At 54.5% G+C, this 16,853-nt stretch overlaps 1 protein-coding gene across 2 annotated transcripts in view; it reads right to left on the bottom strand.

Moving 5' to 3' along the window:
* LOC119102923 (nephrin) overlaps positions 1-7,502 on the bottom strand; it is a 52,138-nt gene extending 44,636 nt beyond the window's left edge. For both annotated transcript variants that reach the window (XM_037226382.1, XM_037226375.1), the window contains exon 1: positions 7,303-7,502. In XM_037226382.1, the coding sequence (XP_037082277.1) occupies positions 7,303-7,354 (52 nt within the window). In that variant the 5' untranslated portion in view covers positions 7,355-7,502. The remainder of the gene's footprint in view (positions 1-7,302) is intronic.
* Positions 7,503-16,853: the final 9,351 nt, after the last annotated feature.

The raw sequence follows: 16,853 nt of genomic DNA, 5'->3' as shown, positions 1-16,853 counted from the left end.
CTGCCATTCATCTTCCCTTGCATTGAACAGGGCGCCAATAGGCAATAAAGACGTCATGCATTTGCGAACAGAACGTGTTAGTGGCCGCTTGTCAGCCGATGAAATGCCATTCATCACGATGCAAAAACAGTTTGCAAGGGCTACTGCAATTTGGCTGCCAAGTTGAGAGAGGCAGAAACATGGTGTTTGTTTCCGGCAAAATGGGGCCACCACTTATTTGAGTGTGCATCAAAGGACGGTGCAGTGACTCGATGCGTCCTCTCCGCGACGCGTCCTCTCCGCGATGCGTCCTCTCTACGACGCGTCCTCTCCGCGACGCGTTCTCTCCACGGCGCGTCATGTAGGACTTTGGTCGCAGACACGTCAAATTGATACGGGACTCCAGTTGAGCAGATGGGAAATACGTGGTCTGACAGAACGCGTCATGCCTTCTCCAACGTTTGCGATCATTTTCATGTGAATCTCGCATTCATATGCGACCAGTGGAGATAAGGGCATCATGACGCGGATGACCGCTGGTTGCCAGCGTAAAAAATCAGCAAAACAATAATGATTATGGGCATATATATATATATATATATATATATATATATATATATGTATATATATTTCGCGCATACACTCCAGCTCAGTTGGGCTATAGCAGAGACCTAGGAAATCCGGTTGTGGTCCTGCCTAAAAATATCCCTGCACTTCGTGGATTAATGCGGCACATATACCTTCCATAATTAACTCAGCAAAGTCGCATGCTTCACTGCCCCAGATAAAACCTCCGCGCCAATTTATCTTGATCACAGCCGGCCTTGACTCCCCGACCAAATAGTCCGGCTGGCGACGCCAACCTCCGTTGAAGCCGTCGCGGCGTCGGGTTCCGGCGCTTACGTGTGGCTTTGTTTACCGGGGTCGACGGCGCGCGACGTGACACGCATACCCGGCCGCCGTCCTCCTGCCGACCAAGATTCACCGCCGTCGCCCGTCGCCGCCGCCGCCCCCGCTGACCCGATAAGACCGCCCGCGGGCGAAATTGGCCGGCCGCCGACCGAGCGGTGGCGTGCAGAGTCGCCTCGCTGCCCGGCGCTAACGAAGCGGCCAGAGACCGGCGTGCGGCGGCGGCGGCGGCGCCGAAACAATCGTGAGCGCGCTGGGCCAAGCTCCCGAAGCGAACTGTACTGAGCTCCAAACGCGTACTGTACTGAGCTCCAAAGGCGTGCTGTACTGAGTTCCCAATGCGTGCTGTACTGAGCTCGAGGCGTGCGGTACTGAGCTCCAAAGGCGTGCTGTGCTGAGCTCACAAGGCGTGCGGTACTGGGCTCCCAAGGCGTGCTGTGCTGAGCTCGAGGCGTGCGGTACTGAGCTCGAGGCGTGCTGCACTGAGCTCCCGAGCTCCTGCGCAGGCCATCTCGCCACCGCCTGACCTGACCAACTATCTCACGAAGGGCATTTGTGACTGCCGGGACTGGTCTGCAGCGGGCGGTGGCTGGGGTGGCTTCTGTTGGTCTGACCCCGAAACACAGAGCGCCGCGCACAGGTCGTCAGTAAACACTGCACCGAGGGAGCAACAACCGGACAGGGATACATATCCTTATTGAAAACCTTAGCTGCACCATTGTGTCAGGCACAGCGAACATTGTTGACAACGTTTCAGCCTTGGCATGAACCTCGCGTGCAGAAATAGTGTGGCATGCTGCCGCAACCCAGGGTTCATATCAATACTTTTAACCAAACTGATTGCCTGTTAAACGCAAGAAACTCTAGCAAGTGTTTCATTCTTTATCTGCCACTAACAAGAGATTACATCCTGCCGTCACGACGTGTATTGCTGGCATTCTGAAGGAATCACTAAAGCCGGGATTACGCCACCAGACATGGCGTCTGCGGGGCTCCGGCATGACGGGCTGGCATTTGAACGAGATGGCCTCCTATATGACCGAGCCCGTGTGCGATTATCCACACAAACTGGCTTAACGGCCGATCACGGAGGGGACGTATCGCACCCCGCCACCGGCGCTATCTGCCAACGTTGGTCGCTGAGTGCTGCCATTACCCCGGTACGGTCTACGCGAGCAAAACAGCCCCGGGCGCCTTATCCACCCTCTTTGATAACCTCTTGGCACCGGTGGGCCAAACAACCATTCAGGGCATTGAGAGGCTTGGCAAATATTCCGGCACGACAGCAAACTTAACAGGCATCTGAGTGGAAGTTGCATAGTTTACAGTTGGTGCAACTGCTGTTCTATGTTTTCTGACGCCTGGAATGTAGCTCTGCAGATAGGCGTCCGCTTCTATCATCTCAACTACCATTGGGTCCTGTTATCATCACCTACATCACCATCACCACCCGTGCGTATCGCCGCTGCCAGCCTCCATTCCCAGGATATCTTTGCTACCCTCCCCTCCCTGGCCGCACCTCTACCGCTGTTCTCCGCGGGCGCGCCTCTGCCGGCCTCCTCGCTGAGCCCGCCCCAGCCGGCCTCCTCTCGGGGAACGTCTCTGTCGGCCTCCTCTCGGGGCGCCTCTGTCCCCTCCTCCGCTGAGCCCGCCTCTGCCAGCCTCCTCTCGCAGGGTGGGTGGGGGCAGGGGACGCTTCTGCCGGGCTTCTCACAGAGCCTGCCCCTGCCGGCCTCCCCCGCTGAGCCCACCTCTGCCAGCGTCCTCCCGCGTGGTGGGTGGGGGCGGGGGGCGCCTCTGCCGGCCTCCTCACTGAGCCTGCCCCTGCCGGCCTCCTCCGCTGAGCTCGCCTCTGCCAGCCTCCTCTCGGGGCGCGCCCCCGCTGTCCCCTGGCCGGGCGGCGGCCGGGCGCCGGTCGGCCGGGTAATCGCTGCCGCACCGCCTCCGGCTGATGGCCCGGCCGTAATGACGACAGGCTCGGCGTGGGGTCGCCCTGGTTGAGGCGGGGCCAGACCGCTTGTCCCGGCCGCCGGCACCGAGGGGCACGATGACCGGCGCCCCGCCGAACGGGCTGGGGCGGCGCAGGGGCGAAGCCCGGCCGCGGACCTCTGTGGGGGTGCTCGGGGGGGGGGGGGGTGCTGGGGGGAGGGGGGGGGGGGGTCGCGCTGAGACTGGGCAATCGGAGGTGTTCGGTCCTGAAGAATTTCGTCGATTGCTTTGAAACATTCCGAAGCTGGTGCACTAAATAAGCATTTTTCCATTGATGTAGACTACAAAAGCAGCCGTGGTGGCGCCGCTCTACAGGGGTTGGGAAAGACCCCACAAAAGGGAATCCATCTTTGCAGTCTACGTTTCCATGTCTTAGTGTCATTGCCGTGGTACGGTTGTGTTGATGCTGGTGCTGTGTAAAGATCTTCTCTTATCCTAATGCCTTTCTTACACCATAGACTTGCAATTGAAAGTGAAACCACATTTTGTCGCCAGTCGTCAGCAGTAGTAATCATCGGCCGCATGAGCATGGGCCGCGCTCCTGAATGCGCCTCACAGTCCAATCACCGGCCGTCACTAGCATCTCATCTCGTCCCAGCACGTCACCACCCAGTGCTGGCATGCGAGCGAAAAGCTGCCTGAATGGACCGAACATGCCATTGGCCCGTCCCGCGGGGATATGGTCGACATCCGGCTGTCACTTTCACGGCCCCCCACCGCCGCGATCGTACGTGCCCAGCGCCCGCCTGTCCGAGACAGCGGCGTCATCCGGTCTTCAACCTCACAGCCGCCCGCGCCGCCAGGCCATTACCTGTCCGCACCGGCTGGCTGGGAGCGCGCCCGCGGCCGCACCGGCGGGCGCGTCGCCGGGCGCGCTGAGCAAGGCGTCGGGGCCGCGGGCGAGGTGGGGACGGCGATGCACGAGGTGGTGCGTAGCGATGGAGGATGAGTCGGATCAGTGATGTGCAGAGACAGACAATGTGAACGTGGCACGATGGCACACACGGAGAAAATGACGAAAACGAAGAAAATGGCGAAAATACGAGTCATCAAAATAGAAGCTCATCATGAGAATATTATGAAACCGTATGCCAATAAAGCTGGGGTAAATGGGAAAAATATAAGAAATCAAATACAGCCTTTTAATAAGGATGCCATCATAATACTTTTGGCAAAACTAGCGTAAATTAAGATAATAAAAGCAACCAAACACAAACTCGTAGTGAAAAAAATACGAGCTGGGTGAGCTGGGTGATTAGTACAGGAAGAAACTGTTAGCTAAGAGGTAAACTATCAACAAAGTAGAATTTAAAAAAGAACTTTCATGGGAATATTACGACTCTGAATGCTTGAGGAATTCCTCATTCTTGACCAAAGGACCCAAACTCAATATCGCTCAACGAACTCAGACTGGATGGCACCCTGCCGCCTGCCGACACCGTTCTCGCGACCGGCCGCCAGCGGTGTGAAAGCCTTTCTGGTGTCGCCAGATTAGCGGCGGCCAGGCCACCCGGCGCTCGGTGCCCTTTATCCTGGCAGGCGCGTTGTTCGCCAGACGTGGATGGCCAGGCCGGTCTCATTATGCGCCATTGTAAGCGTCGCAAAGAACTGTCGGGGTTCACACCTCCAGAGGTAATGCGCCGTAACCCCCACCGCCGGCGCCGCCCCACCCGACCTGCGACCCTCGCCCGCCGCGACCCCCCAAAGTGCCGCCTGTCACGGACAGCCGCGGGACCAGCGCTCGATCCAATCTGCTTACCCGACCATTGTCTCCTTACAAATGACGGCGAGCGTCCATCCTTTGGTGGCCGATACAGCGCCGTAAAAACAAGGTGACAAAAACCGGTGATTTATGTCGGCCGGCGGAAGGCGTTCGGTCGGCGCGACGGACGTGGATCCAGGCGCGGCGAGCAGGCCGGTGGGGATGACACGAGTAGCCAGGAGACGCGCATTTTTAGAGGCCATCGCTAGACGCGAATCACGACGTGTAATGAGTTTACGAGCCGCCGCCGGCTTTATGGGCTGAGAAAATGCGAGTTTGCTATCGATCACGTCAGGTCAAGTCACGCCGCCTTCCTGATCGGTTTCTACCGGACGCGGATCGGCTTCTGCCCGTCGCAGGTTAGCTTCTACCGGTTGATACCCGTCTCTACCGTTCGCTGATCGGTTCTACCGAGATGCGGCGGGTGCGGTCAGCAGGTCACAGCCGAGCCGTCTGATTGGTTCGTCGCGGCCGTGACCCGCCGTGGGACGTGGTGGGTTATTATGGGTCCCGGGAGACGCAGCCTAAGCGGAACACGCAGCGTGACCCAAAGTTCCGCGGACACGGAATGTGACCGAAGTGGGGAGCATATTGATTGGTCTACTTTTGGCACCACGGTTTCGAAAGGCTCGGCTACAGCGTCTTTGACCAGCACGTCCGTTGAGCGAATGGTGCATGCTCACAGTGAATGAGAAGGTGTCCCCAGTGACCGGTGGGTAATACACCGTACTTGACCAGCAATTACAATACGCGTCGGAAACGAATAATTGTAGGCCCTTTGGCAAGCCTTCGTGAGAGCGAGAAAAAGAAGCCCCCAGGCCACTCAATTATCGCCAAAATACCCCCATTCACAACGTTTTTCTCAACTCATGAATGTTCAAGACAAAACCTTTCCCCTACATGTGTAGCATGTTATTTGAGGTGAAAAGGCAAACGAATACGTGGGTGCGTGTAGGCCCATTGACGGCGAATATAAATGTGGTGAGCATTTCCCCACGAGAACCAGCGTACAAAAACAGCGCAAGCACTAACCTCCAGACATCGTCACCAAAGCCCCCTTATGAAAGCTAACACTTAGAGATATGGCGCAGTACCCGGGATCAGGATTATTTCAAGCAACTGACGTATGTCGCTGGCTGTGGTTAACCATGTGTACGTTTGGTGAGATGACAACTTCGCCTCAAATAAAGCCGATTTCTTGGGTCTATTCTGAGTTCTGAACCACAATAACTTTGGGAACGGCGTGCGTGTCACACTCTCACTTGTGAGAACACTATAACACCCCCCCCCCCCCCTTTTCGTAAGAACACTATCCCACTCCAACTGGTCGTGAGAACACTATCAGGAAAATTTTGTCTCTACATGGTGACGGAGTGCGTCGCGTAGAAACTTTTGCGGTGACTGTAATATAGTTAGCTGGAAAGAATAGACACTACACGGGGGGTCAGCAGTTTTTGGTCCATTTCTGTCTTGTTGTGAACAAGGGCGCTCTAGTTTATTTGCAACCGGTTGCTTTTGCTGAGCATATTGTGCTTTTCTCCTTTACTTGCAAAAGTGTTTCCAATAAAATGGACATTGTCCAACGTCAGATATATATATATATATATATATATATATATATATATATATATATATATATATATGTATATATACATATATATGTATCTGACGTTGGACAATTAATTGCTTCAGTGTCTTTTTATCAACAGAACTAGATTTCCTGCAACTACAAAATCTAAGAAAAATGACAAGGGCAGCGTACTTTCGTGAATAAATAGTTAAAGAAATTGTGATTGGGTACGAAAAACAATTTGCAATTAGATTTTCTAACGAGCAGAACAATCCGATTCCAAAACCATCATGTTCCCAAAAAAAATCCGGACACCTGTGATAGGTTGGCTTTTATTGTTAATATTCAGCTATAACGATATGGACTTAAATGCTGACATAATGAAAGTACCAATGTGTGCACTAGCCTCCCATCCGACTCATGAAAGTCCGAAACTGAAAGCAGCCAGGACAGTGTGAACGGAAGGCTCTCTGGGGAGAGAATTGTGCGATACCAGTTAAAAGAGCATGGAACAATGCTCTCCACATGTAAATCAACATATGCGTTTTGGGAAGCCCAACCACTTTGCCCCCGACAAAACACGGCGTTTCCAGCATGTAGCAAATGAGTGTTACTTTCAGTGAAGCACGCCCACGGCATACGAACCGTCTTCGAGAAATTTATCCAGAGATCGCTAGCTTTCCACCTATAGTCATATACAGCAAAATACACTGCTTCACAAATGCATTTATCATTAAAACTGCTAAGAATACAGGGGTATGCATTGGACATGGAAACCGGGGTAGCATCCCACCTTAGCGAACAGCAAGCAGCTTGCTGAATGCAAGTTGTCTTCTTTGTTAAATGCACACTGCAAGCAATATCTGCATCAATTCAGCACGCCTCTCCGCGCCGTAGACAGTGCCGTGCACTGCACTTCGCATGCTGACGAGACAAGGAAGGGGTCGAATTCCAACCAGCGGGGCGCAGGCTGGACAACTTGAGAACCACTCCACCTCCAATGGGGCGATCCGGGTCGCGATAGGCCTGCTGGCCGATAAGATCGCGGCCGGCCAGACCGCACGCAGCCCGTCGTAAACAACAGCCCGCCTACCTGCACCGAGCGCCGTCCAGAGGACGAAGACGAGCTGGGCCGAACCACGCATCGTCCATACGCGGCGGGGCCCCTCTCCGAGCTCCGTCGGCGACTCCTCTCCGAACTCCGCCTCGGCGCTCCGCTCGGACGGTGGACCACGCTCCCACGCCCGGCAGCGGCTGCGGCACTCGGACGCCCTCGCGGACCCCACGCGACCACCGTAGCGGACCGACTGCCGGCCGCGGCGAGGAGCCCTCGCGGAGGCGCCGGCCGCCGGCCGCCTGCCATGGTTCGGGCGACGCCGACAGGTGGCAGGAGTGTCGGCGAAGGCGCGCACGCTTGGCGGGCCGACGCAATTACGCGTTGGAGAGACTATTCATAATTGCTGTGATATGAACGGTTTCCGAGCGACGCCCGGTATTTTTCGGGATGAAAGCGTATCATGTAGTGGCTTTTCGGCTGCGCTGGTTAGGGATGAGAAGAACGCCGGCTGCGATCAACACATAACGGATTTGATACAGATGCGGATGAATTCGTAATTGGTTGGTTCTTTCTTGGCGGAGTGGTATTTCAATGTTTTTGGCATCGAGCGCTATGCGCTTGTCCGGTGAACGGTCCAGGCAGTTGGCGAGGAAACTCCTGCGCTCCGAACACTGTTTCGAACGCGGTGGATCGGAAGAGTGCCAAGTGTGTGCTAGGTGTATGAGTACAAACACGTGGAAAATGTGTAACATAAACAAGCTGCTCTACGCGCCAGTTTTCAGAAAACGATCGAAAGTTTTAGTTTTCAGAAAACGATCGAAAGTTTTAGTTTTCAGAAAACGATCGAAAGTTTTAGTTTTCAGAAAACGATCGAAGGTTTCAGTTTTCAGAAAACGATCGAAAGTTTTAGTTTTCAGAAAACGATCGAAAGTTTTAGTTTTCAGAAAGCGGTTCAAAGTTTTAGTTTTCAGAAAACGATCAAAAATTTTAGAGTGTACATTCTTGTGCTTGCTCTCAAAGCAGTGCATATCATCCACAAATGTATCTGCACTTCCGCCCCTCCCCTCCCTCTCCATCACTATCAAGCTCTCTTCTCAGCGTTTTTTTTTAATATCTGATGGGCTTTGATTCCCAGCTCTTTCCACAAAGAGATCATGTCCTAGGATTCTTCTGCGGTCAGGACCTATGGCATGTGCTCTGTCAGTACAGGGTCTATGTCACGCATCTCCTTGCTTGCCCGAGCCCACGTATTGTGCCCTGTTTCCGATCAGGGCCTCGACAGAACCCATGTCCAATGTTCCGTTCCCATGTCATGGCCACGCTCTGCGCCGTCCTCTTACGGGTTCATGTCCTGCGCTGTCGTTTTCACCAGCCAGACCTTATGTCCCGGGCTCCGTCCTAGTGTCACGGTTCATACCACCTCATGTCAGGACCCATGTCCCCAGCTCCGTACCTTATCACGGCTCCTTACCCCGCATGTTAGGGGCCATGTCCCCAGCTCCGTCCCTTATCACGGCTCCTTACCCCGCATGTTAGGGGCCATGTCCCCAGCTCCGTCCCTTATCACGGCTCCTTACCCCGCATGTTAGGGGCCATGTCCCCGGCTCCGTCCCTTATCACGGCTCCTTACCCCGCATGTTAGGGGCCATGTCCCCAGCTCCGTCCCTTATCACGGCTCCTTACCCCGTATGTTAGGGGCCATGTCCCCAGCTCCGTCCCTTATCACGGCTCCTTACCCCGCATGTTAGGGGCCATGTCCCCGGCTCCGTCCCTTATCACGGCTCCTTACCCCGCATGTCAGGGGCCATGTCCCCGGCTCCGTCCCTTATCACGGCTCCTTACCCCGCATGTCAGGACCCATGTCTCCAGCTCCGTCTCCTACCACGGCTCCTTACCCCGCATGTCAGGACCCATGTCCCCAGCTTCGTCTCCTATCACGGCTCCTTACCCCGCATGTTAGGGCCCATGTCACGGGCTCCGCCCCAGGTCACGGCTTCAGACCACCCCACGTCAGGGCCCATGTTACGGGCCCCGTCCCCATACCACGACTCCATGTCGCCCCATAACAGGGACCCAGGGCCCATGTCGAGGGTTTCCCCATGGTGGCGGCCGGCGCGATCTTCCGGCCGACAGCCGGAGACAATGTGAGCCACCTGCGCTGGCGGCCATTCCGCCGGATGTCGGCTTGGGCGGACGCGCCGACAGAGTCGATACCCCGCGCTTGTGGAGCCGAGTGATGTGCGCGCGGCCCGGCAGCGGCCCGATATCCCATCGGCCTGAACCCGAGATACTCGCAAAGGGCCGATCCCAGATCCCCGGGCGCGACGTGATATTTCAAGTCGGGGCTATGTTACTTTGGAACGAGACGGTGTGCTCGGGGTGATCGGCAAGCAGTAGGACTGCAGCGAGATTGCGTTCATAAACTGCGGGTGGGTTGTAGTGCAACTATAGAGCGGCACTGATTGGCGGCGTGATCGCGACCAGAGATCCAGCTGAGCCTGCTGGGGAGCTCATGGCGGCCGAGATCAGCTCTCAGCCCAGCTGGCAGTGGTGACTGGCCTGCTGATGACGTCGCCGTCGCATGCAAACGTGCGCTGGCATGACGGCACGAGATGGTGCTGCTGTTGGTGCTCGTCTGCGCCGGTCCGTGCGCTGCTGAACGGAGACGGGTACGGCGGTGGTACCCTTGTCGTCCGCTTTCCAGTCAGCATTCTCCCGGCATTTGTGGTTCTCAGACGTAATGACTGAAGGTGGTGACTTTTGACCCCCAGCAGCCATCATCCCAAACACTAATGTCAGGGGAACCTTGGGCCAGAGCGTTGGCCGTGTGCTTGAGGGTGGGGAGCGGATAAAAGGCTCGACTTGGCTCGTCGGTGTTTATAATTGACAAAATTAGAAACTTGAATGCTCTTAGCATGAAGGAGTGACAACATTTTTACAAGATTCATCGCGAACTTTCAAATAACAGGTTGGTGAAACACTTATAACAGGTAAGCGCTGTGCTCCTTCAAATGGGAAAGTCGCGTTCCACATAAATGAAGCATTCTGTAGCTAAATTTAACGGCGATTATTCTTGAAATGCATGACGAGTGAGACATAATTTCAGGTACTGACTCTGACAGGGCGCCTACAACACTTAACGTCTTCTGCTGCCTTCATCATCAAAAATTCATGGCATCCTCTGTGGCTGAATTGAGATGCTTCAACAGATCGATACACCTAATACTGAGACCGGCAAAATCCCCGAAAGATCCCCCTAAAACAAATGTCCCGGAGTCTGCAGACTTATGGCAGTGCTGATCAGAATGTCATTTTGATCACAGATCAATGCCCACGCTGTCACTGCGGCCAGGGTCATGGCGTTCAGAGAAACACAGGCATGACGTCAGAGACTCTGACGTCACCTCCGGGGCGGCCAGGACGTCATCCCTAATGTTCCGGTCGCCGACGTGGGTCTGTGTATTGCCGGCGGCATCAGCAGGAGGTCAGACCGATCATCATTCCGTACACAACGGGAGAGAGAGAGGGAGAGAGAGAGAGAGAGGGATGAGAGAGAGATGCGGACGAGAGAAGAGAGGGGAGGAGAGAGAGAGGGGAAGGCGAGAGAGCGCGGGAGATAGAGAGGCGAGGCAGAGGGAGATGAGGAGAGGACGAGGGAGAGGAGAGGGAGGAGAGAGAGCGAGGGAGAGCAGAGAGAGAGAGAGAGGAGAGAGGAGAGGGGAGAGGAGAGAGAACAAGCAAGAAAAAGGAAAGACCGAAGACAGGAAGTGGACAGAAGTTTGGTAGTGGATGGAAGCGGTACGGAGAAGTGTTGCAGATGGGAGCATGTAAACAAGGAACAAAATTATGGGAGGGAACAACACAAATTACGACGAAGAAAATGATCGTAAGCACGGTCTTCTTTGAAAAAGAACTGGACAAACGGAAAGCATGGAAGGAAAATGAAGACAATTATATGAAAAAGCGAAACGTAGATAGGTAAAGCATGATACGCTTTGTTTTGGTAAGAAACCTTACACATACGGTCTACAGAAGTGACAAAACATAGAATGTATCCTGGGCTTCTTGTCTTTTGCAGTTTAAAACACCCAAAACTTTTTTAAACTGTTGACTTTGTTTCTTTCTTTTTGTGCTCTCTCTTTTGTACGGAAAGCATGTACGTTATCAAGCTGATGAAGACGTTATGTTATCAAGCTGATGAAGACAAAAGCTCGATCTAGCCGAATGAGCTTTTGACCTTGTCACTGTCTGTAATTTCTGGGTAGAATATCACTTGTCTAAGCAGGCACGATAAAACCAATTATTTTTAATATTCTACTGCCTTGCACTGAAAAACAAGCGATGTACATTGGTAGGTTAATAGATAAGTTCATTTAAAAATAAGGCGTATATTTAAGATGTACAACTGTTTTGTTTGCCGTGAGGCTCTTTTTACCACTGTTGTGTTGCAAATAAGGTGTGCTGATAATACTTGTTTTATGGCACTTTTGTGTATCTACCTGCTTTTATTCGGATATTTTTCAACATATATTTTACTAAAAAAATAATGTTCGAGGCCGTGAAGCCCATACATGGGGCTGTATTCAAAGGTTAGCTTTCTAGCCTTCACTTATTGGAATGGTCTTACATTCAAAATATAACATTCAAGTCATTTCCATGACGCAGACCTGGAAGTATTTTCCCCGGCATCTGGTATTCCACAACAAACAAAACATTGTTGTTGAGTCCAAATTGCCTCGACGAAAGTCACGACTCTGCTGTGGCGGAGCCAAACGCTGTTTCCAGATATGGTGAGGCATTGTGGCACATCCGAAAACCTGTGGCTGCACTGCAGTGAGCGGCACACTGGCTAGACACTCCCCGACCCCCCCCCCCCCCCCCCTCCCTCACACCGGAGCCGTACCAGCCCGTCGTGTTGCACACCAGCTGGGCAGCACGCGCGCCGTGCAGCATCAGAGAAGGGGGGAGGGTGTTACGCCCGAGGGGGGAGGGGGGGGGGAGTATTCACACCGTGAAGTCTGCGCCCGCGAGTACAACGCGCGTGGCCAGCGCTGCGGCCGTGCAGCCGCCGGCGGTGCTGTCGGCGGCGGCTGCATGTCGGTCTGCCCTCGTGTTCATCCCACCCAGGCGGGCGCGGGCCGACCGCAGACCGGCCGCCGGCTGGACCAACATTGGTATTCACCGCGGCCGCCCGGGACCGCCCGCATCATTACAGCGCGCGAAGCTGCTCGCCATGTCCATCTACAGACGGTCCATGGCGAGGGGAAAGAGGGGGGGGGGAGGGATAGGGGCTTGAGTCGGGACACGGGAGTGCGGCGCGTCAACCAAAAGAGGCGAGCCTGTATCCGGTGGTGAGGCAGTGGCGAACCCGCCATGCGCTGTGTTCTCCCGGGTGCTGTACCGCTCCTGACACTGCTCGTTGTGTTCTCTCAGGTGCTGCCCCGCTCCTGACACTGCTCGCTGTCTTCTATCGGGTGCTGTCCCGCTCCTGACACTGCTCGCTATGTTTTCTCGGGTGCTGTCCCGCTCCTGACACTGCTCTCTGTGTTCTCTCGGGTGCTGTTCTGTTCCTGACACTGCTCGTCGTCCCGCGAGATGCTCACATCTGGCCAGCGTCTTATCGGCGGCAGTCGTGTCCACCGGACCCCTCTCGGTCGGCGGCGGGCGGTATTGTTTGGCCGGCGTGCGTCTGCCAAGTCTTGAGACAGGCAGAGATCGCGGCTCGACGCGTCCGGTAGCCGGGCGTGGTGTGGTGACGGTGGAGCTTGCATTGTGTGGTGACGGTGGAGTCAGACGTTCTGTGGTGACGGTGGAGTCGGACGTGGTATGATGATAATGAAGTCGGACGTGATGTGGTGACGGTGGAGTCGGGCGTGGCGTGGCGACGGTGGAGTCGAGCGTGGTGTTCTGACGTTGAATACTGACGTGGTTTGGTGTGACGCCGACGATGGAGCTGGTTGTGACGCAGTGACGGCGGTGCTGGGTGTGCCACAATGACGGTGAAGTCGGGGGCGATCCTGAGCGTCTGCGAAGCCTGCGGCCGGCCTAGGGTCGCTCCTCATCACAGCCGCTGACAAATGGAGTTGTAATTGCCGGATGATCTCGAGCAGCGGCTGCTGCATTACAAGAAGGAGGATATCTGGGTCGCAGGACGCTTCGTGATTTATTTGTAACAAGTTATCTTCATTTCTTGGAAGAATTATTTGGTTGAAAGAGAAGAAGAATCCGTGTTGGCTGAAGCATTAAATGCGATTTTCCAGGAAGCCGCAGGATTCCATATCTTCCGGGGAGGGGACGAAGACAAGGCAAAGAAGAATGGCTTAAAATGGTCAATGATGAAGTGTAGTGCTTTGAGCCCGATACTGGGTGCCCCTGCGATTAGCTTAAGCAGAAGTTTAGAACGTGATACGCCATCACACTCCGCGGAATCACAACTAACCAAGAGCAAAGTGTGTCCAAGGATAGAGTAGTACACCATCAAGGACCTAAATGAGAGAATGAACTCAGCAGGCCATGCGCAAGCAGAACTCAACGAACACCCTCTTTGAATTATGTCTGTACCATGCACGTTACCGTCATTGCCTTAGCTAAGTCTGGGCAGCCCCGACAAGAAAGGATGATATGAAGTTTCTGCGCAGTAGTTTCAAGAGGTTGCCAGGAAAGGAAGAGTTAAGTCATCACGCAGTCGTCAACCTTAGGCCGCCAAGAAAGTCAGGCCACAGTTACATGGACCATCAAGACAAAACTGAAGTCACACAGCAGTCGCCATCCGACACCGCCACGAGAGGAAGAGTGAAGCCACGCTGGTACATCACCCAGAGGCAGCCACGAGAGGAACAGTGAAGCTACGCTGGTACATCACCCGGGGGCCGCCAAGAGGTACCGCTACCACGAGAGGAAGAGTGAAACCACGCTGGTACATCACCCAGGGGCCGCCACGAGAGGAAGAGTGAAGCCGCACTGCAGTCATCACTCGGGGCCGCCGTGCGAGCTGATAAATCGCGGGCAGTGGCGCGAGCCGTCATTACAGAGGGCAGGACCGCGGCCGGCGCCGTGACAAATCGGTAAAGGCACAGGCCAGCTCCGCTCCGGCGGCCGCGCCGCCCGGCGACGACTGCGGGTGTCCACGCGGTCGCGGGGGCCGTCGCCGAGGCGGCGGGTCGTCGACCTGAGGCGCGCCGCCGGCGCCTGACCGTGACCCGAGATCGAGGAGGCGATGAGCGGGACCCGACGACGCGCGCACGGGACACTGGTGTCGCGAGTGGGGGAAGGGGAGGGGGTGATGACCCAGCCGACTTTAGGTGGCGATTTGGGTGTTTGTTGTTCTTGTTATTGGGACTGGATGGGCATCCTATCAGCGAAATTGAGATGTGACTCTAAAAAGATGGCATTGATGCACCAATTACATTATGGTGAAGCAAATTTAAGTCCATCATGAAGGGAACCATGCTCACTAGTCAAAATGAAGTCCATGGTTGCCAACGTCGAACGGCAATACATGAAACGCAGCGCATGTCTTGCGTTTATTTTCTCGTGGATGACGCGTACCAACTGAATAGCTGCCTCTGGGTCGTGAACTTGCGACTTGAACTAGCGTCTCAAGTTCAGACCCACGGGGAAGAAGGGGGGGGGGTAGCGGGACGTCAACTTCCTCAAAGTTTGGCATTTTCCAGCCCACTGCTCTATCGAAAGGAAGCTGAAGCCCTGCAGAAAAGCGCTACTGCCCTGGGAGTAACCTCATCAGCCGGTACCGCATGCTCTCAGCATACTTTGTCTTCCGACGAAGCCAAACGGAATGATGGATAGTGGTGTCACCGCAACGCGCTCAGGTTCTCGAGTTCACCACGCGACAGTGCACTTTTGCCGGTTCTAATCTTTCAACGCAAGCCGCTGAGAAATGAAGTAGTACTGCATTCCCTGGGAACGCCGGCTTCACAGATGGTTTGGACCGCGGAAAGCCGTGTAACCACAGCCTGACATGACTGGAGGTTTGCTGCTACTACTACACTACTACTACTACTACTACTACTACAACTACATGAGATCAGGTGCGAGTCAGGCTGTTCCAAGAAGCATCGCTGGAGCTCAACTGATTACTGCGATCAACGCCGAATATATAGGGCATATGCGTTCATAAATGTTAATGGTCGTACAAGAACGCGACAACTTTCATTGTGCATGGATCTATTGCCCCGTCTGTACATTGACGGACACCGCATATGGAAGCGCCAATGTTTTCAGAGGTACGCTATTCAGCCCACGTGTTTTGGTGCCGAGGGACGGACACGGATAGCTTGGCCAAGTTTACTTCATACTGCGTGCACCAACGTCGTGAAGCACCAGCCGGCCCCAGAAATGTCGGCTGACGTGACCAAGCGCAGTCAGGATCCGGAACGCTCGCTGCAAAGCCGACCGTCAGCACCACAACGCACCTAATGTCGAGCAAAACATCTGTCCCACTCATGCAAGCTCGTCGCATGACGCCACAACCGCGAACAAGGGACCTTGCGAACCTGAAAAAACGCCCCTGCTCACATGGAGTTTTACCGCCGGTGTGAGTGACCTTGGTCCCCGACCGATCGCTGACGGGTGCAGGCGGGGGACGGCGGGCGCGACCTTCCCACCCTGTCGCCAGTCACACTGGGCGGCCATAAGTGGAGTGACTCCGCCGCCCCGACCCACCGCCGTCCGGAGCGTCACCCGAGCTCCGAGCCAGTGGTGGCCTGCGAGATCGCCCGATCTCGGGAGAAATCTGGGGCTGGTGCTGGGTCGATGAGTCCGGAGGGCGGCGCAGATTGCGGGATATCTGGCCACGGCGAGATCACCCGATAAGTTTTGTGGTCTGGAGAATAGGTCACCAATATCCGCGGCAGGCACGCGCTCTAATCCCATTAAATCTCGCGCATGAATCGAGGCGCTCCTTGGAGCTCGAAATGGGTAAGCCAATTAATAGCCGGGCCAATGGAAGTGGAGCCGCGTTTCTGAGGCATACAATCTAGGGATTCTCCCACTCCTCCGGATGAAGAACGGTCTGGCAAGAACAAGCTCCAAAAGAAAACTGAAACTTGTGTTAAATAAAGCCATTTCAGAATACTGTTCTTAAAGTAGGCATGCATTTTAAAAGCGAGCACATTTGAACAAGGTCAAATGAAAGAGCAAACACGCTCTTGCTCAATGGGACAGGGCTCGCCCCACATTCTCAAAAGCTACTCTGATGCTTCTGGGCTGGTTTTACCCCTGTTTTACAGCAGGCCACGAGTCATGTGAAGGGTAATCTATCTGACACAACACCACGAGGTTTGGTTTTAAATACTTGGCCCGCCCTAACCACGCATGCATTGCTGTGCTTCCAAGCTATAGTTCACCGGATATTTTTTCCCAAAAATATTGGAAATTCAGTTTCCAATATATTGGAAATAGCGCCAATAGCCCGCCTACCAATCACACAAAGACTTTCTGTTATTTAAGCTTTCTTTTAGATATCGCCTGCACGTCAATGTCTGAGGAGATGCTGAGCGTGCTCCCTGTATGAAAACAAATCCAACAAGAGCTCAGTACCGCACTGTACGAAAGGCACCGGACCAACA

The sequence above is a fragment of the Pollicipes pollicipes genome, unplaced genomic scaffold (assembly GCF_011947565.3).
Source record: "Pollicipes pollicipes isolate AB1234 unplaced genomic scaffold, Ppol_2.1 Scaffold_2555;HRSCAF=2994_pilon_pilon_pilon, whole genome shotgun sequence".
Classification (NCBI taxonomy): domain Eukaryota; kingdom Metazoa; phylum Arthropoda; class Thecostraca; order Pollicipedomorpha; family Pollicipedidae; genus Pollicipes; species Pollicipes pollicipes.
Note: the sequence above shows the minus strand (reverse complement) of the source record. Positions and strands in the feature narration are given on the sequence as shown.